Here is a 20,618-nt window from a genome sequence, read left to right on the forward strand (position 1 = left end):
GTTTATATATCTGCATATTTAATCTCTTGGACAATATCAAACTTTGAACTATTTATAGTTTACTAATCAGAATATAGAGCTATCTAAAAGGCACAGTGGGTCAGACCTAGTGACACTAAGTGTTAATCGTGCGTGTCTTGCCCAAGATTTAAATGTCACTTCTTCCTGCACTGTACGTCAGGGATTAAGCTTAATAGGCTTCTCTGGTCTGCCGCACTCGGCATGTCTGGAGCACGAATGTAGCCCTCAAATTCAGGATCTTTTTTTTTTTTTGTGGACTATGGACATAATTTGTTACCTGCTTGTTATAGCTTTAATAAACATTCAGGCTTGTGAAACTTTTTCTCAGTGTTTACGCGGGTGCAGCTGTGTAGAAGACCGACATGGAAGGTAACTGGTTTCAAGTAGTTCAGTCCTCCTGGCGATTTCTGTTTTATTTATATGTCTGTGGGTGTATACGAGTCAGTGATACAGAATATAGTTATAATACATAGTTATATAGTTATTTGCCTCCAGAAGGTAACATTTGTTTTTTGACGGATCCTAGCAGTCAGTCAGATATTACAATAAATAATAACATCATCATATAAACTCTTTCTTTTAATCTTAGGTCATTAATATGTATGGAGGAGAGAGCATTTGGGGCTATACCACAAGACCTTCCACATGAGTTGACAAAAATACGAATTGAAAAGTCTCAGTTTACTGAAATACCCAGAGGGGCTTTCTCAAAAACGTTGACATTGGAGAACTTGTGGTTGAACTTTAATGAAATCACACTGATAAACTCAAAGGGTCTGGAGGGTTTGAGGAACTTAACCGAGCTCCGTTTGCAAGGCAATAAGCTACGTTCAGTACCATGGACAGCATTCGAGGACACGCCGGCTCTCAAGATCCTGGATCTGAAGCACAACCAGCTGGACGTCCTACCGGAGCATGCGTTAAGGTTTTTGCCAGGTCTGACTTACTTAGACTTATCCTTCAATCGTCTTACGGTGATATCGAAGGAGGTCTTCCAAAACTGGCCTCTCTACCAAAAATTACAGAACATGGAGGAGCGGGAGGCGACAACATCTGGGCCAAACGTCGTCCTGGCACTCCACGACAATGCCTGGCTCTGCGATTGTCGCCTAAAGGGCTTCGTGGAGTTCATAAGGTCTCTGAGCCCTCCGATTATATTGATGAACTCCTACTTGACTTGCTCAGGGCCGGACTTTAGGGCGGGCAAGTTCTTCCATGAGATAGAGCTACAGGCATGCATGAAGCCCGAAGTCAGCACCCAATCAGCCAACATCAGCCTGCCACAGGGCGCCAACGTCACCCTGCAATGTATCGCCAAAGCAAGGCCTGACCCTTCAGTGTGGTGGACATATGGTCTGAAGATAATCAGAGGATTTCATGGTAAGAGTGTGGTGACCATAGTGTGTAATAAACTACTGCACATCTGATACTTAAACACACATTTCAATGGTGGTGCAGCAAACCTTTATTAAGATCAAGAGGATTAAAACTCAATGTATGCACATGGTGATGTAAGCACCACCAATCTCCCAATCTGCACAACACTGTCAGTGTTGATTAAGAGTCTACACTGCTGTCCATCTTGTTTGGCCACCTTGTAATTAAATAAACCGGCATGTCATTAGACTTAACTTGCTGAGAGGAGTGCTTACTGCAGATCAATCAAACAACATGCAAACTCATAATAATCACACTACTGCCCCCATTGCTATTCCACCACTATTTCTGCTGCTGACATTCATCTGTCTTAGCTCATAAGAAATATTCTCAAACATTATAACAATATTGAGCCATGCAAGTATAATAACTACAGTCTACAATGTGAGATCACAGGAGAATAATTATTATTTTAAACCTTCGATTTTGTGGATGAAGCAAAACAAACCATCCTCTATTTTGACTTGAGAACAACAAAATTGTTCAAGTTGCAAAATTCTTGGGATTTGTTATAGATGGAAATATAGTGCAGGTTACAGTAAATTGAACTTTTTAGCTCCTATCAGGGTAATGATCACTTCAGCTTAGGTTTGCACAATATATAATGAACATTAGTTGTTATTTTACTGTTTAACTGTTTAAAACAAAAAACAGACAATGTGTATCTATGACTGTCTAATAAAGTACAGGACTCTTTAATTCTATGTATGTTTGTGGAAGATCAGTTGCAGGACACTTTTGTTTAGTCTTTTTATTTAATTTTATTTAATGTTCTTTAATTTTTAAAAATATTTTACTCTGTAAGCTTGTTGTTCCCATAAAATAACAGCCCTAATGTCATCCCAGAATCTCAAGAAAGAGTGGATGATGACACCATCAGATCCCTCCTGGTGATCCCCTCTGTCCATGCAGCTGATCATGGTGTCTACACTTGCATCGCTGTCAACTTCATTGGAAACTCCTCCGTCAGCATCTTTCTAGAGGTGCGCTCTGCAGGAAGCTCCCAGTCTTCACTCCTCCCAGCTGTACCGCGGGCTGGTGATGAAAATGTCTACATCGACATCCGCATCGCCAAGCAAACAATACGGGGTATCTCCATTGAGTGGTTCGCTGCCCTAGAACGTCCCACTGAAACCTGGTTCACGATCCACTTTGGTCGTGCAGATGCTGGTAAAAAAGAAATAATCTACATTGGACCTGGGATTAATTCTTACTCCATCTCGGACCTGATGCCTGCAACTAAATATGAAATTTGTGTAACCCTCAAGAATCACGCACCACGCCCAGAACAGTGCATCATCTTTGTAACAGGAAGTGACATCACTGAGATGGAACAGAGGGAGAAGCTGATACATATAGTAGTGATAGTTTTAGCCATGGTGCTGGCAGTGCCTGTAGGCATGTATGCATGCACCACTGACACCAGGTTGGCCTGTTTGGATGGTATAATGGAGAGCTGGAAGAACCGAAGGAGAGACAGAGGCTCAGCAGGAGGCATGGAAAGGGAGAGGCAGGGTACCTTCGACAGTCTGCAGGCCGCCAGTGATGAGGGCCTGGTTAATAAAGGTTCCAGTGAAGACAGGAAGGTGAGGAGGAGGTCAGAGGACAGACTGAATAAGGCCAAAGCTGACCACAGCAGACTCACAGCTGAACTATATTAAAAAACCCTCAGTTAAAACAACAACAGAAAACATGGCAGTGACATTGTTATAGAACAATGTCTTACTTTCTATTTTTGGAATAAATAATAGAAATACTAGCTCTACTATACTGTGAAAAAGTCTTGAGCCACCCGTTATTTCTCGATATTTGGCTTGTTTTTTCAATGTTTTTTTTTGTGTGTTAAGCCACCTAACACTGACCTGAATCAGACATACATAATAAAGACACTTGTGCCTACACATAACAAACAACTTAGTAACAAACCTATTTTAAATTCTATCTTTAGGCACTTTGTTTCGAACAGCCTGTTGCAAAAACAGATCATTTCCCCCCATTTCTTTAGTCTATGAAAAAAGCCAAAGCTAACACAGTTGGATAGACATAAAAAATATGTTTGCTTCAACAAGGTGAGTTTCAAAGTGCTATTAGTTGAAAACGTCTAGGCATGCTGTGCAGTATATGCTTTAAAAGAAAAGAAAAGACCTGACACATGCCCTGAGTGAGGCATTGGGCCCTTCAGTCGATCAGTCGATGGATCAGCAGATCTAGAGCCCAGACCTCAAATTTTTGAAGAGAACAGAGAACAGAACAAAAGGCAGCCAACATCCAAAGAAGACTGCTAAATTAAATTACAAGAAAGCTTGTCTCATAGAGTTAAAGATGCGTTGAAAAGTATAGGTTTTTATTGACTTTAAAGCTTGTTAGAACTCTACAAACTCTGTTTTTGTCTTATATACTATAATTCTAAAAATTTGGGCACGTTTTAAAAGAATTGTTGCACTTTTTTCCCTTTATCCTAGCAAAACATGCAGAAATGAGGAGTGGCTCAAGATCCAGTGCTGTTAGGCTTATATTACTACAATATTCAGGGGAATGATCATATTTTCTGCCTTGCTTTAAATCTCATCTCTTCCTCTGTTCTAGGCCGAGGAGGTTGTTGCAAAGATGTGAACGATGGCCGTTATGTCAAGGATTTGCACCAGGGTAGAGGCTGTGCTGAAGTTGATTTTTTTCAGACTGAAGTATAATGCATCTCTCTTGTTATCACAATGCAGCATTTTTAACTATCAGTAATAATTCATTTTATAAATATTTGAAACAGAAAAGAAAAAGCCTTTGCCATTGATTTCAATCAGAACGATATCAAATGACTTTCTAAAGAAGACTTTTTTCCAGCTTCTCCAATGATGGATATTAGCTTCTTTATCAACTATTATGTGTTAGCACTTAAGCATTATTCTATGGATTTACATGCGTGTTAATTTTACCTCATTTTCTTCTTGTCATGTCAAAAGTGTAAGTTAGGATGGATTTTTAATTAGAAAAACAGATGGTTATTATATGAAAAAACCTCACACCTTGTAAATAGAAAATGTTCTAGTTACATTTTTTGTGTGGTAGTGCATATATACCTCAACATGTTTCATGTGTGCAGACTAAAGTGGTTGTTTTACTACATTTTCTATAAATTCTACAAAGGTTTTACATAAAGCAAGCACATATGCAGAATTAGTGTCAGTTACTATAGATTCTTACAAATACCCAGCAGAAAATATATTTTGCTTTAAAACATACTGTCTGTTGTCAGTGTCTGTTTAGCCCTTTTTATAGCTCTGCTAAAGCAGGATTATAAGGGGAAAATCTCAAAGTAGGGAGAAAACCTTTGAGTCTGGTTTTATGTAGTTTGCGGCTACCAGAAAACACAAGTTTATTTGAATCTCATTGTTTTATTATTTAAGTTGTGTGTTCCATATTTGAAGATAGGCATAGCCTTAAAGATCAAATTGCAAAAATTGCGCTTGATTGCATCTGAGTGAAATTCATTCATAGGATTAGGTTATGCAGAGAGGAAGTTTCCTTTTTGTGGATAATGTGCTGAAAGGCATTCAGTTTAGTTTTATTCATTGATTTCTTTAAATCCTATCTCAGTCACTGTACATGTACGTCACAGTTCCCGTTTTTTTTCTGTGTACACACGCAACACAGCAGCGATGTATCACACATGATCTGCACTGACCAACCCGCACAGATGGCACATCAGATATCCTTTGGCCAATGGCATTGTTCATTTGACATAATACCCAAACACTGGCATCCTCTCCAATATCCCCTCCTGCCGTCACTTTATGATCAGATCACACAAACCCTCTCCTCCAACTCCATGTGTTGTCCCCTGTGACGCAAGAAGATCAGTTCATCTCTGACGGGGTTTGCATGTATTCACTTAAGATCAGGGTTTTAAATGACTGGCTGAGATTGGCAGCTCTCATTTTCTGGAGCACAGATACATCTGCTTTCTTTCTTGGGTGGGGGATTGATGCTGCTTTTTGTTGTAATCCTTTTCCACTGCCCATGACACAATGCAATGTAGAATTCTATAAACACACAATTTCAGCTACTTCAGCACAGAACAGCACAAGATTTTATCTTATTTTTTCCCCACTTGCCCTAATGTTGCCTAAAGCAGTGCATTATTATTACTGACCTCCGCAGTAGCAACATAAATAAAAGAAACGTTAACCCTCTACACAAAAGCCTTTTTTTCTTTTTAGTAAGGAAAACTCACATTTTATTTACCTTTTAAAACTTTTGTTGCTGCAAACATATTGTGGGTGCTTTGAACCTTTCATGCTTTCTTTCACTCTAAAGCATCAATGCTCTTTGCAACTTTCCACTCTGTAATCCTCTGTCAAATAGCCCAGTAATCCTGGCTGCCTCTTACATGTCATAATGCATGATCATTTGGGCTTTTCCTCATATTCCCCCATTTCACTCCAGAGCATTAACAGCTTGCAACATTGGAAAAAAAACGGGGGAAAAAATGTGAGTTTGGATCCTCAAAAAACTTTAAACTTTAAGTGTCCTGACCTGCAACAAAAGTGAAACCGTTTTTGTATGTGGATTTTCTTTTATTATAGTTTTGTCTCCATCGTACTGGAGGCATAAGCACGTCAAATGTGTCAGGTGAGGCTGCAAAATGTTCAGTTTCAGTCACACACATCTTGCCGGTTCAAACTAGATCAGGGCAGATGGACTTTGCGTTTTAGGCCACTATGCAATATTGTGCAAAGATGAACAAGTTGTTTTTTTGGATTAGAGAGGGTAATCTGCAAATTTCATGTTTTATGTAACTCTGAAATAGTGTGCATGTTTGCCTGATGTCTACACAAATACCCAGAGATTGGTTTAGTGTAACTTCATAATTAGTAGTGCTGACATTGACATTGAATCTGAGCAGAGCAAAAGGGCTTGTATCAGCATAATAAAGTATATTACATATTTGCAGAGTACAAATACTTTGTTACTGCACTTAAGTAGAATTTATCTGAGTAGTTTTTTAATGGAAACGTTTTTACTTTCAGCCCTACGTTTTAAACAAATATCTGCACTTTCTACTTCTAACATTTTAACTTGTTACTTTTGATTTAACATTTGAGGGGACTTATAATTTCATGTCATTGTGGGCCTTCAAACATCAAACTCATTTGAGCCTAAGCAGTAACACATTAAAGGCAATCCTGTGTATTAATCACCAGGAGATGCTGGGTAAAAAGAGATGAAAGATGCAAAAAAAACTGTGTGCCACAGTTTGGGGTTAAAGTGAGTCAGTGATTTTTTTAAAAAATTGTTTGTTTTCTGGGCGTTTTGGTGTCGGAACGACTGCAGGTGTCCACAGGTAAGCTGTGGTAGCGGTACTTCAGCATCTAGCTAGCCCTACAGAAGAAGAGTGACCATAAAGGGAGTTATATTTCGTGGCAGGTAATTTCAAATGCAGCATTTCCACCAGCTTAACAAACATCAGCAAACATACAAACTGTTTGTGTGTGACATTATTAATTTTTATATTATGCAAAATAAAATGAGGTGGGCTGACGGTGTTACTTAAAGGTTGCATGAAAATAGTCTGCAGTTTAGTCCAGGATAAACTGGTTAGTTTCCTGTACTGTGATGGATTTAAAGTGTGTGTGACTGGTGCACAGTGAGTGTGGTGCTCATGGTCAAGTTAAGTTACATAAAGAGTACTAGAGATTAATATGAACTTTAGCTGATAATGCCTAGATTCATTCATCAAATTCTATCTGCATACCAGCTGCATAGGGTGTAATATAAAGACAGCATAAACAGTGTACTGTCAGTGTAGACGATGGAAATGAGCCAGGACAACTCATGAAACACCTGCTCACATCTGGTTGAATTCAGTTGTGTACATCCTCAAAGAGCAGCAGGTCAGCTAATCACAGCCTGTACATTGAGAAAATCTACTGAAGCACTCAGAAATTATTGTGAGTTGTGATTCTTTTTCCTCATACTGAGCCGTTACAGCTGATTTTAGGGTTCCCCCACCTGCTGAATCCCACTTTAAACCCTGACTGTGTTCATTTGATCATCATGTGATTAACAGAAAATAGAGCTATTTTTTATTATTTTCCTTTTTTTTTCCTGCTCATGTTCAGCTTAACGGATTCAAGCAGAGTATGTTTATTAGAATTAATATTTAGACTGAAATAAAGTTTGTATTCATATCTACTAATTTAATTTAATTATTACATGAATAAGGCACGAGGTCCAGTTAGCTTTCCATAAAAACAGGTCTAGGAGTTACTTTCTAACTTTGAGTATATTTCTGAGGCAGTACTTTTTTTTTTACTTTTAATTGAGTATAGAAGTTGAATCAGTACTTCAACTTTTACTGGAGTATTTTTCAACACTAGTGTCAGTACTAGTGTCTGCACAGGATGTCTGTGCTTTTGCCACCTCTGCATATTTGCAGAACATCTGGTTTAATAAAAAAAAAACAAAAAAAACAAACAGCGCATGTGTAATATTGTTGTGTAAGGCCTTCTTCAAGCATCTCATTTTAATTCCTGTTGTTCATATTTTCATCATGCTCCAAGACTATTAGTGCTCGAACTATGGCAATATCACAACAAATGCTGCAACATGAACATTTGCAAAGTTGAGAATAGCATTTAAACACCTTCTTTGTGTTTCACCTCAGGGACAGTAGTTTAAGCAGCTTCTACTGTTACCAGAAAGTGGCAGTAGAGTACGGTTTGCAAGCTCATTAAGACGGCATTTGTCTTAAATTAATGACATCAAAGCTGTGTTTAAGTTTGTGTCAGTGCCTTCAAGGCTACTTTGGACAGGCACACCCGGTAGTGATGATACATGTCACATTAACTATGTTGCAGTCTGGATGCCTGAACAGTTAAATCAGCACGTTTATAAATACTTCAATAAGTGCCTTTTCAAATTTTACAGTTCATTGAAAAGTTAAATTTGCTGGTGAAGAAGGGGAAATACTCTACTCTAAAGTAACTCTAAATAATTGTAACCTAAATAAAGTAATCTCATCTTGCAAACTAACAAGTTAATAGAGCTGTATCTATAACATACAGCTTATAATTTGATAATATAGTTTAGGGAGAACTTTAATGTTGCTACGTGTGTTATTACTTTATTTAACTAACACTGCCTTTATTTGGAAAAACAATGTGCTTTTATTAGTAGAAAATTCCCAAAATCTGCCACATAGAAAACAGAAGAACCCAGAAAATAAACATATGGCAGCTGCTACAAAACAGTGATCCAAACAGTACAGCACACCTGCAGAGTCGGATTAAAGGCCCTTCTTATGTGATCACTTGGTCTCCTTCACCTGGGCTGATCTTGTCATAGAGTTCAAGTGTCATGAAATCTCTTGTAAGGAGCTTGGATAGATCCTAAACAAACAGTCTCATTTGTTGAATTCTGAATGACTTCATTTCCAAAACCAGGTTTGCGTTCAGGAATTTTAAATTTGGTGTGTCACCACATAAATAAGGGGGATCTAATTGTTTCAGAGTCATACAAAAGCCAAAGGGTGTGAACTGAAAACATGGTTTGAATAATGACAAACATGCCAGGAATGTTTTTCTGTTTTAATAAAAATTGTGTTGTTGATTTACAAGGAGTGAAGCTCTTTGTTGTTTCAGTATATTTCAACACACACACACACACACACACACACACACACACACAAAGCACTGTTCATGTAGGTTATGAAAGCATCAGTCTACCGAACAATCCCACCTTCAGGTTCATTTGCTGGCTGCTCTGGAGCTCTTTATCATCACACAGGACTTAACGAAACTCTGTCTGATTGTCTGTCCTTTCTAAGTTCTTGAGATGGCCTCAGGTCTGAGAGTAAAAATAGAACCTTGATTAAATAGTGTTAATGATCTGGCTTTCTCTTCTGCTCCAGCCTCATCTTGAGCTCTGAAACCAGCGCTTTGCTCACAGAGTCCTGCCTGGTCACCACTGCCTTCTTTAGAGGTTTGGGTGCCACGGTTGCTGAGACTGTGGGAATGACCCACTGCCTCTCCACCGGGAGGCAAAAAGCTGGTGGAGGTGCACAGGGTGGCGGTGGCGGTGGCCACTGTCTCAAAATCCTGCCAGCATTGTTGTTGTGGTTGACATTCTCCACGATTACCTCTGGTTCCCGCTCTTCCTCTTTAACCTTAAATTTCTGTTCGTTCCTTTCGGGTCTCTTTAAGGGGTTTTTAAAAAGCCAGGTGTGCTGTGTCTTCGGCCTTCTCTTCACACGGCGATTGGGCAGGATCCGGTTGGACTTTTTGTTGCGCATGAATGTTGCGGTGGAGATGAGGACTGTCACTATGATCATGAGACTAATGATACCAGCAAGCATACCTAGGATTTGCAAAGGCTTGTTTCTATTCTGCATTAAAAATGATCCCAAAGGCCCCCCTTTGAGTTGAGTCTGTAAAAGAGCACAGGGAGAATTCACATCCATGGGAGTGAAGTCATACTCTGTCACACAAAAATATGTCCTGTGTATGTTTTGTTGCACTTTGTGCGTTCATCATTTGGTAAAAGATGTGTTAAATAAGTCTTTAGTGCCATTATAATTTACACAGACATAAAGAAAAACAAAGTCGCTTATTTATTAAATGTAGTTTCCTTGATGGACGATTGATTTTGTTGCCTGCTTCACTAATTTTTTATTAAATTAGTATTCTGCTCTTCTTATATTTTGTCAAGACAAGATCAGAGAGGTTGTCTGGGAAACTAGCGGAGACCATTCAGCATCAGAATCATAATCAGCTTTATTGACCAAGTATGTGCACACATACAACAAACTGGGCTCCGGCTATTTCTCTGAAAATGAGAATTTATGTGTGACCCAAACACAAACGTAAATAATTTGTTTAATTTGGTCGTAGCGTCATATTAAACCAGAAATACAGGTAAAACAAATTGTATAGGATCATTTATATTGTGCTCCTGTACTCTTTTACAGACACAGCCTTGTTCTGAAATAAAATCCTCTGGACACGGATTGCTACAAATTCTTGGTACCACATACTAATAACAATAGTATTGCTGTGTTGATGAGCTCAAGGCGAGCTTCCTTTATGGCACAGGCCTCCTTATAATCTTTCTGATCTTGCCCTGAGGTTGCACACGTGTCTTTTTCAAAGAGCTGCAGTACATAACAGTTGAAATGAAGACTGTCAGTGAAATGGCAAAGCTGACAATGGTCAAACAAATCCCAAACACTGTCCCTGGACGTTTCCTTAGGCCCATGAAGTATGAGAAAAATCTGGATTTGATCTGTAAACATGACAATTGCATTTGTGTGAGATTCAGTTTTGTATTTCACTATACATTCTCAAATTAAAATATTATGGTATAGTACTTTGTATAGTGTTTCAAATTTGATGAATGTGCATAAAAATAATAATAAACTGTGGATCTTCTGTTTGATATCATGCTGTTAACATCGCAACTGTGCAGGATGATTTATACAATGTCGATGCATAAAAAACTGGTATCTTAGTGGGTTTATCGTGAAGGCCTCACATAGATTTCATTGTCATATTGCTGGTCTTTTGCTTTGTTTCAACTTACAGCTTCAGTGATGTCAATCTTGACGACGGCGGTGGTGGTGAGGGATGGATGGCCTCGGTCACGGGCCTGCACCACCAGCGACCAGGTGCAGTCTCTCTTCTTGGTGATGTTCTGAATGATGGCCATTGACTTGATGTAGGACTTCAGCATTATCTCGCCTGTGTCAGCGTTAATGTCAAAGATATTGTTTTCTGGCTCAGCTTTCATGATGGCATACTCGATAACGTTGTTGGGGACCTCTGCATCATCATCCACAGCCTGCAGACAGTAAGGGTACTGAAAATATTCACTTTTACCAAGTTTCATTTTGTTTAAAGAGAGCTGCATACCTCTATTTTCACTGGAGCTCCAATCACCATGGTCTTCTCAAGGAAGTTATCATAGAAAGCAGGAGAGTGGTCATTCAAGTCCAACACAGTCACAAAGACTTCAGCCAGGTTGTATTTCCCCTCTGTGTCCTCTGCCTTCACATAGAAGTTATACTTGGACCTGACCTCAGCATCCAGGCTTGCCCACGGCTGTGTGTAGATGATCCCAGAGTCAGGTTTGATCAGGAACCTGTGTACAGTGATGAGTCTTCTGTAAACTGACTTCTTTGAACAATGAATATCAAGACACCATGCACCATGAACATTTTATACGTATTTGTTATTGTAGATTATATGATACTTTTCCCCCCTAAACAATTAGTCATCTGTTTTAAGCACTTGGATTGCACTTCTTGCTAAATCTTGGCACTGATTTTGTCACACAGACTGTGAGTTTTGGAGCTTTGAAATATAATTGTGATGTAGGCTGCTAATACCCCAACCTCAAATCTTTAGAGTGTCATTTAGGTCCAGAAAAAACCTACCTCATTTTTAAATGAGCTAACACAAAATCAATCTTATTACTTCTAGAAGCCAGATTGTTTTCGTCAGCTGGTCCTGTGACCTTATAAACACATACATTTGGTGCATTATGAAGTGATTGTTATTCAATGGAATGATTTTGTGATTAAGAGTATAGAGTAGGGGATATTAGGTGGGTATCCTAATATCCCCTCGGCTTGCTGCCGGTACGTTGGGGTTTTTCCCGGTGGACGAGAGGGTTTGTTCCCTGCGCCTTAGGGTCGGGGAACGGGTCCTGACTGTCATCTGCGCTTATGCGCCGAGTGGCAGTTCAGAGTACCCAGCCTTCTTAGAGTCCCTGGGGGGGGGGGGGGGGGGGGGGGGGGTGGAGGGTGTTGTCCTGCTGGGAGACTTCAATGCTCACGTGGGTAACGACAGCGAGACCTGGAGGGGCGTGATTGGGAGGAACGGCCTCCCTGATCTGAACCCGAGCGGTGCTCTGTTATTGGACTTCTGTGCTAATCACAGTTTGGCCATAACGAACACCCTGTTCGAACATAAGAGTGCCCATAAGTGCACGTGGCACCAGGACGCTCTAGGCCGTAGGTCGATGATCGATTTTGTAATCGTATCAGCAGACCTGCGACCATATGTTCTGGACACTCGGGTAAAGAGAGGGGCTGAGCTGTCAACTGATCACCACCTGGTGGTGAGTTGGATCAGGTGGCGGGGGAAGACGCTGGACAGACCTGGTGCACCTAAACGCGTAGTGAGGGTGTGCTGGGAACGTCTAGCAGAAGCCCCAGTCCGCAAGATCTTCAACGCACACCTCCGGCAGAGCTTCAACAGCATTCCGAGGGAGACTGGGGACATTGAGTCCGAATGGACCATGTTCAGCGTCTCCATTGCCGAAGCTGCTGCATTGAGCTGCGGCCGCAAGGTGGTTGGTGCCTGCCGTGGTGGTAATCCCCGAACCAAATGGTGGACACCAGAGGTGAAGGGAGCCACTAGGCTGAAGAAGGAGTCCTATCGGGCTTGGTTAGCCTGTGGGACTCCGGAGGCAGCCGACAGGTATCGACAGGCCAAGCGGAATGTGGCTCGGGCAGTGGCTGAAGCAAAAACTTGGGTGTGGGAGGAGTTCGGAGAGGCCATGGAAAAAGACTTTCGGACTGCCTCGAAGAGATTCTGGCAAACCGTCAGACGTCTCAGGAGGGGAAAGCAGTGCTCTACCTGCACTGTGTATAGTGCTGGCGGAGCGCTGCTGACGTCGACTGAGAAAATTGTCAGGCGGTGGAAGGAATACTTCGAGGACCTCCTTAATCCCACTGACACATCTTCCGAGGAGGAAGCAGAGTCTGGGGATGAGGGGAATGACCCGCCAATTTCCGGGGGCGAGGTCACTGAGGCAGTTAAACAACTCCTTGGTGGCAGAGCCCCTGGTGTTGATGAGGTCCGCCCCGAGTTCCTGAAGGCTCTGGACGTTGTAGGGCTGTCCTGGTTGACACGCCTCTGCAATGTTGCGTGGAGATCAGGGGCAGTACCTGTGGACTGGCAGACCGGGGTGGTGGTCCCCATCTTTAAGAAAGGGGACCGGAGGGTGTGTTCCAACTACAGGGGGATCACACTCCTCAGCCTCCCTGGGAAAGTCTATGCCAGGGTGCTGGAAAGGAGAGTTCGTCCGTTAGTCGAACCTCGGATACAGGAGGAACAATGCGGTTTTCGTCCTGGTCGCGGAACACTGGACCAGCTCTTTATCCTCTCCAGGATACTTGAGGGTGCATGGGAGTTTGCCCAACCAGTCTACATGTGTTTTGTGGACTTGGAGAAGGCATTCGACCGTGTCCCTCGGGGTGTCCTGTGGGAGGTGTTGCGGGAATATGGGGTGTCTGGCCCATTGCTACGGGCCATTCGATCCCTATACAACTGTTGCAAGAGCTTGGTTCGCATTGCCGGCAATAAGTCGGACTCGTTCCCGGTGGGTGATGGGCTCCGCCAGGGCTGCCCTTTGTCTCCGGTTCTGTTCATAATTTTTATGGACAGGATTTCTAGGCACAGCCAAGTGGCGGAGGGCTTTCGCTTTGGTGGCCTCAGAATCTCATCTCTGATTTTTGCAGATGATGTGGTTCTGTTGGCTTCATCGGGTGAGGCCCTCCAGCTCGCACTGGAACGGTTCGCAGCCGAGTGTGAAGCAGCGGGAATGAGGATCAGCACCTCCAAATCTGAGGCCATGGTTCTCAGCCGGAAAAGGGTGGAGTGCCCACTCCGGGTCGGGGATGAGTTCCTGCCCCAAGTGGAGGAGTTCAAGTATCTCGGGGTCTTGTTCGCGAGTGATGGGAGAAGGGAGCCGGAGATCGACAGACGGATTGGGGCTGCAGCTGCAGTAATGCGGACGCTGCACCGGTCCGTCGTGGTGAAGAGGGAGCTGAGTGTAAAAGCGAAGCTCTCAATTTACCGGTCGATCTACATCCCTACCCTCACCTATGGCCACGAGCTGTGGGTAGTGACCGAAAGAACGAGATCGCGGATACAAGCGGGAGAAATGAGCTTCCTCCGAAGGGTGGCTGGCCTCTCCCTTAGAGATAGGGTGAGAAGTTCGGCCATCCGGGAGGGGCTCAGAGTAGAGCAGCTGCTGCTCCACATCGAAAGGAGCCAGCTGAGGTGGTTCGGGCATCTGACAAGGATGCCCCCTGGGCGCCTCCTGGGTGAGGTGTTCCAGGCATGTCCCACCGGGAGGAGGCCCCGGGGCAGACCCAGGACACGCTGGAGAGATTATATCTCTCGGCTGGCCTGGGAACGCCTTGGTATTCCCCCGGATAAGCTGGAGGAGGTGGCTGGGGAGAGGGAGGTCTGGGCCTCTTTGCTTAGGCTGCTGCCCCCGCGACCTGGCCCCGGACAAAGCGGATGAGGATGGATGGAGTATAGAGTATGCAGCAACAGCAAGTCTTAGCATGGCTAGCTTAACGTTGTATAAAGACTGGAACTAGTTGAAGTCGTGCAGATGCTTTTCGGAGTCTTGTCTCACTGAAAGGTTGCCCTAACTTCTCGTAAAGCCAAAAATTTTCATTAAATTGAACGGACAAGATAAAACAAGTTTGAAAGGTGACTTCAGAGGTGTTAGTGAGCGAGGTCAAACTCTGGTTCTCAAACTCTCGGGGTAGGCTCAACTGATGGAGCACAGAACCACTCCTGATGAGGTGAGGACAACCAGGGGAAAAATATGAAATTGAAATAAGAAGAATACTTTTTGGGGGAAACAAACAAGCAGGATGCTGTTATGGAGACCTCATATTACTAAACTTCAACCTATAGTGCCAGATTTTCTTTAATTATGCGATGCTGGAGAGATAAGATACAGTAAAAGATACAGATTGTTTCACAAACTGACTTGTTTAGCTGTCCTACAAGGTTCCAGCACAAGTTAGTCAGAAGCAAAGAGCAGTCTATTTTCTCCTCCAATCCCATTAAAGGATTATCGCAGACCGAGGGCGGGCAGGCAAAAGGACTGTCTACTCTTGTGTACACTTAAGCGCTCAACCACAAAGTGTAAAACAGTGTAAAGTCTGCAATATGAACTGCTTTATTCTTTCAGATGCAGAGCCCAAGCATGTGGTCATGCATTGCTTCATAACCATTTTAAAATCAAAGCAGCAATTTCGAGAATAATCTGAGGTGACACAGTTTCAAAATCAGTTTGACTAAACAAGCACGCACTAAGCTAAATCTCTCTCCTCTGCTTATTTTGGAAATCCTTGTCCTTGATGCCTTGATGTGACATCACATATCTCTTCTAATTTATTGCTACAGAGGGGTGTAAAAATACTTTCCCCTTGCATTTGAACAACCAAAGTAGATGGTAACCTCATTCCTACCAGCATGTGCCTGTGGGTTTGTGTTGCAGCTGAACAGACAGTGAACATAAATATAAACCCAAAAAATAAAGGATCCCAATGGCAAGATGTGTCTGCATTTTAAGTGTGAGTAAATGCACGCTGTGGATATACAGTACTCTGTAATATCAGAAAGAACTGTGTAGTCTTGGATCTGGAGAATGGATTTCTGCTGGGAAACTAATAAAAAGTGAAAAACACCAGTAAATCCTCTGGGCTACGGTGCTTAGGGGAAATAAAAAGAATCAAGTCGTGATATGAAAAACTAGTGTGCTCTTACATATCTGTCCAGCTTTCAGGCAGATGTGTTTTTGCTACAGTGTATGCTTACAGTGTAGTGCATTATTTGAAGAGATATACTTTATTTGAGCTTCTTGACACAGTTGTACATTAGATATAATGTTTATTCTATAAAATTTGGTTTCACTACTGGAAAAAAACCCACATGTCAGGTGTTGATTACTATATTTTACTATAGTATAGTAAAATATATTCTTTTTTCTTTGTACTATAAACATTAAAAATATTCTTCTGTGATCACTATCCAAAGACTGATGAATAGACACAGTGAAGGCGACAAAGTTATTTAGTTATTCTCTGAACATTTAAAAGATATATTCTAAAATCAAATTAATGCTTTTTCTACACCAATGCATGTGAATATGTGGAGGTCTTGTGGAGATGTTGCAGAGATGTTACATCTGAATATGTGAATGGAACAACAGCATTTAAAAGGACTCATTTTTACTGTGTCCTACTGGCAAAACATAAAGCTCATTTATTGCACTTACAGCTCAGCCCCTGATCCATAGATAGAGTACTTAACTTCACCCCAAGGTCCTGAGTCTGGGTCAAATGCCTGTAGACAGGTATCAATGAATCAATCAGTCAATAAAATCTTTATTTTGAACATAAAGTAAAGACAAAATCAGCAAAAGCCATCATATTCACATGGGAAAAACAAAAACAAAATTCACGTTCACACAGATTCACGTTAGTGTAATATGTTTATGCACTGAGTAATTATACTTTCATTAATTATTTGTAATTATTTAATAATTATTTAACTACTCTAGTATTGTAACAGTATTATTTTTAATATGTCATTAGATACAAATATCCATCCATCCATCTATCCGAGCAACCACAGGCGAGAAGGAGGGTCCATGCAATTATCAATATTTAATGCACAACCTAATAGACATTTAGCACCCTGTCTCATCCATATAGTGCCGTGTAAGTGAATGACAGAGCTATGATAGATCATAGAGAATAAAATGTCATGTTTGGCTGTAGATTAAACACCTGAGTTCAACGCAAGTTTTACAGCAGTGAGTTTAATATGTTGCAGCACCTATCCTACACTAAACTGTCATTCAAGCACAGCCAATGACCAGTACTGTGTTGACTTGCCTTTTCTCTTTCCTCTTTCTTTTTAGTTTGCATCTGTTTTCGTCATGAATGAAGAAAAATCTGCACTTTCGTGTTGTCTGCCAGCATGGACTCAGTAAACTGAATGAAAATGTGCTCAACTGGAACATGATGTTTCAGGGGTCAGCTATAAAAAGACAGATTTTTGATGTCATAGGAACATCATCATCATCATCGGCTAATCTTTGTGTCTGTAGCTGCTGGGATGCCTGTTCACTGTCTCTATGCGTCCAAGGTCAGTTGTTGGCTGCTCTTCTATCTGATTGAAATTGCCTGGGATCAAGGCAACAAACCCCTGTGGTGTTCACGCAAGGTCAGGATTTAATAATGAGCCTCCCTGTTGCTTTGAGCCCCTGTGGGGCTGACAGGAACAGACAAGGGCAAAAGACGATGTGAGCCAAGTATCAATCAAATCGTCATGTCCTTAAGTGTTCCTTTTACTTCAGTACATATTTTGATGCTGTAGAGGCATGTGCTGCTAAGCATCAGAGAAAAAAAACATGTCTGTGAATTTGGTGTTACACAACAAAATGAAAGTGATAGCCATCTGGCAGCTTACGTCGCCTAGCTTTTATCTACATGTTTTCACATATTATCCCAACCCTCCCCGCTCAAAAAGTCTACATTTAGGGGATTAATAGCCCTGTTGGGCATTTTGTTAAAATCAGCATTCCTCTTTAGCTCTGAGTGACGTACATTGGTGATGGCATGTATTTTTAGACAGGATGAAGAGACTGGCTCACCGTGACTGTGACCACATTGGAGCCACCGGGTGAATTTTCTGGAATTCTGGCAATGTAGTAATCTGAAGAGAATTTGGGAGCGTTGTCATTGGTGTCCAGGAGATGAATGACGATGTCCGCTGTAGCGCTGAATTTCTCTGGTGTGTCGATCTCAACCGCAAGGAGCTGAGGAAGAAAAAAATATTAGAAATATACATGCATTTTTCAAACCTAATTTTAATCTACTGTAGTGCATGTATATTTTGGCATGCTAGTGTAAATAATTTACCTTGTATGTTAGAAAGTGGTATTTCTCATAGTCCATGGCAGCAGAGTCTTCTACTAAGATTGTGACTTGGGCCTCATTGAGTACAGTCTGAGGGACAACTCGCAGCATTCTTCCTGGTCCAATCAGTCTCAGGTTGAATTTAGCATTTGCACCCTGCAAAAGCAAAAACACATAATTATCATATCAGATCTATGCTTCATATGCATAGATCTGTAATACATAATAATCTGCATTATTTTCAGAGCTAAAAAAAAGCAGGCATGTAGTAAAGTCTCTTATAAAAGTGATGAGTAGCAGCAATAATATTCTGGCTCACACAGAAAGATACTGTCTGACGCTGCAACATTATTATCAGAAAATATATTTAGTGAAAATCAGTCATATGGCTCGTAAAGTACACAGAGCTGAAAACACAAAGACACTTGCGTAAGCTGGCAAATGGCACAGAAAGCACCTTTTAATTGTGTTGGATTCCTTTCAAACTCATGCAATTTTAGAAGGATTGACTGTGATAATGGCAGGATTAAAGTCATTATGAGGACAGAAACACAGACTCTGTCCTGAACACTATGCTGTGCTATGATGCTATGATTGATGTTGACTAAACCAGTTACTCATTAGATAACATTATAATTATTACAGAAAACAAATGCTATTACATAAAAACCAGTCATTGTTACTCTTGGCTGGCTAAGGCACCTTTGAAAGACAACCATGAGTGGTACGAGTGTTGAAAAATACCTGCAAAAAAGGAAAACTTGAAGCTTGTCATATTCAGTGTAGAGAAAATAAGACAACAAAGGTGTTCACCTGATCAGAGTCATTGACGGTGATTTTCAGCCCCCGGAGGATCTCTCCCTCGGGTGGATGCTCATACATGGTCAACTCAAATGTGCTCTGTGGGCCGTTCTCTCCGTAGAAAGTAGGCGGATTGTTATTTAGGTCCACAACACGGATCACCACTGTGGTGACCTCATAGTCCATGAGTCTGCCTTCGGGACTTACTTCTGAAGCCTGAACAGATGGAGTAAAAGTCAAGGTATATTTATCACTCTTAGAATCAGAGACATGGGCCGATTGGGTATTTTATCTACCAATTTTACTATCGTGTTTTTCCCCCTAATTTTCCTTGTAGATTCATTGAGCCACTGTTCAGCTAATCAATGCACTTTGATTAGGTCTATAAACATTTTTGTGTGGACACAAGCACTTGTAAATAAAATCAGAAGTACAAAAAAATCCCAAAGTGTTTGTTTACATGCAAGTCTTTAGAAAATAGCTGTCTGAGAAGATCAGGCTTTGATTTATAAAGCAGTTATTATATTAAAATAATATAGGAGAGAATGTATGCAAAACAGAGTTGGTGACTGAACAGCAACTTACCCTGACTTTAATGTTGAAGATTTCTCTCTTCAGATAAATGGGGAGAGTCAACAGGGTGATGCAACCGCTTGTTTTATTGATACTAAAAACACCGTCATCACCTGGTGAAAAATATTAGATGGATGAACCTTTATATAAATATTTCTCCCTTCATTTTAAGATGATTGTAGCTTCCTTTGACAAAATGGCTCACCATCATCGAATGAATAACGGACTGGATTTGGGTTCCCCACATCACCATCTCGGGCCTCAACAGTGAATATTTCAGATCCCTAGAGAGAGTAAAGTAGAAAGATTTTGCATTTAATAAATTGGTGGTGGCATGCATCTATAAAAAAATAGATCTTCAAAAGCCTCTTTTTGAACCACCATGTGTCTGGTGCAGTTAGTCACAACAAATCGCCAAAATCTAACCTTCTCTCTGTTTTCAAAGGCTCATTTAAATGTCACACTCCTAATTATTCTCATTTGGATGAAAGTCAGACTGTGTACTACTGCTGTGACATTTTGCAATAGTGATAAAGCAGTGAAATGCCAGTAATTAAAGCTATGTGATGTGATGTGCCTTGGGTTTTGGGCTCTTTTGTTAGTTATTATTTATACTGCCAATATAAAACCTAATCATTCCACATGATGCCGCTTTATGACAGCAGTGTAACTAAGTTGTCCTAAACGAAAAAGAAAATGACAAAAATGTAGCCATTGTGCTAACTGTGGGGTGGCTGTAGCTCAGGTGGCAGAGCAGGTCAACCACTAATCAGAAGGTCGGTGGTTCAATCCCAGGCTGCCTCCTGGCTGCATGCCAAATATCCTTGGGCAAGATACTAACCCCATGTTTGCCTACTGGTGGTGGTCAGAGGGCCTGGTGGCGCCTGTGTCCGGCAGCCTCGCCTCTGTCAGTGCGCCCCAGGGCAGCTGTGGCTACAATGTAGCTTGTCATCGCCAGTGTGTGAATGTGTGTGTGAATGGGTGAATGACTGAATGTAGTGTAAAGCGCTTTGGGGTCCTATGGACTAGAAAAGCGCTATACAAATGCAGGCCATTT

At 41.4% G+C, this 20,618-nt stretch overlaps 2 protein-coding genes across 7 annotated transcripts in view; one reads left to right on the forward strand and one right to left on the reverse strand.

Moving 5' to 3' along the window:
* Positions 1-194: 194 nt before the first annotated feature.
* On the forward strand, positions 195-7,832 carry lrit2 (leucine-rich repeat, immunoglobulin-like and transmembrane domains 2). Of its 2 annotated transcripts, none has more exons than XM_082557707.1 (4): positions 195-390; positions 611-1,401; positions 2,305-3,055; positions 4,045-7,832. In XM_082557707.1, exons 1-4 carry the CDS (start codon positions 281-283, stop codon positions 4,106-4,108), a joined length of 1,716 nt encoding a protein of 571 aa, XP_082413833.1. In that variant the 5' UTR covers positions 195-280; the 3' UTR covers positions 4,109-7,832. The 2 variants fall into 2 exon arrangements, with proteins under 2 accessions (XP_082413833.1, XP_082413834.1); XM_082557708.1 differs by having other exon boundaries at positions 2,305-3,044.
* Positions 7,833-9,203: 1,371 nt separating this feature from the next.
* Positions 9,204-20,618, reverse strand: part of cdhr1a (cadherin-related family member 1a) — a gene marked incomplete at its 5' end in the record, with an annotated part of 29,597 nt that continues 18,182 nt past the window's right edge. For 4 of the 5 annotated variants that reach the window (XM_082557897.1, XM_082557894.1, XM_082557896.1 and 1 more), the window contains 9 exons: positions 9,204-9,880; positions 11,032-11,289; positions 11,361-11,589; positions 16,540-16,607; positions 17,923-18,087; positions 18,191-18,343; positions 19,001-19,204; positions 19,574-19,674; positions 19,767-19,845. In XM_082557897.1, the coding sequence (XP_082414023.1) occupies positions 9,335-9,880; positions 11,032-11,289; positions 11,361-11,589; positions 16,540-16,607; positions 17,923-18,087; positions 18,191-18,343; positions 19,001-19,204; positions 19,574-19,674; positions 19,767-19,845 (1,803 nt within the window). In that variant the 3' untranslated portion in view covers positions 9,204-9,334. Of the gene's footprint in view, positions 10,735-11,031; positions 11,290-11,360; positions 11,590-16,539; positions 16,608-17,922; positions 18,088-18,190; positions 18,344-19,000; positions 19,205-19,573; positions 19,675-19,766; positions 19,846-20,618 lie in introns of all 5 variants that reach the window. The other variant, XM_082557898.1, reaches the window with a different exon arrangement.

The sequence above is a fragment of the Aulonocara stuartgranti genome (genome assembly GCF_965226115.1).
Source record: "Aulonocara stuartgranti genome assembly, chromosome: 13".
NCBI lineage: Eukaryota > Metazoa > Chordata > Actinopteri > Cichliformes > Cichlidae > Aulonocara > Aulonocara stuartgranti.

Excerpts from the sequence above, each read along its gene's own strand:
- lrit2 (XM_082557707.1), top strand. The coding sequence starts at position 281 with ATGGACATAATTTGTTACCTGCTTGTTATAGCTTTAATAAACATTCAG. Across the intron at positions 1,402-2,304 it reads GATAATCAGAGGATTTCATG|AATCTCAAGAAAGAGTGGAT; the intron begins GTAAGAGTGTGG and ends ATGTCATCCCAG. Across the intron at positions 3,056-4,044 it reads GACAGGAAGGTGAGGAGGAG|GCCGAGGAGGTTGTTGCAAA; the intron begins GTCAGAGGACAG and ends CCTCTGTTCTAG.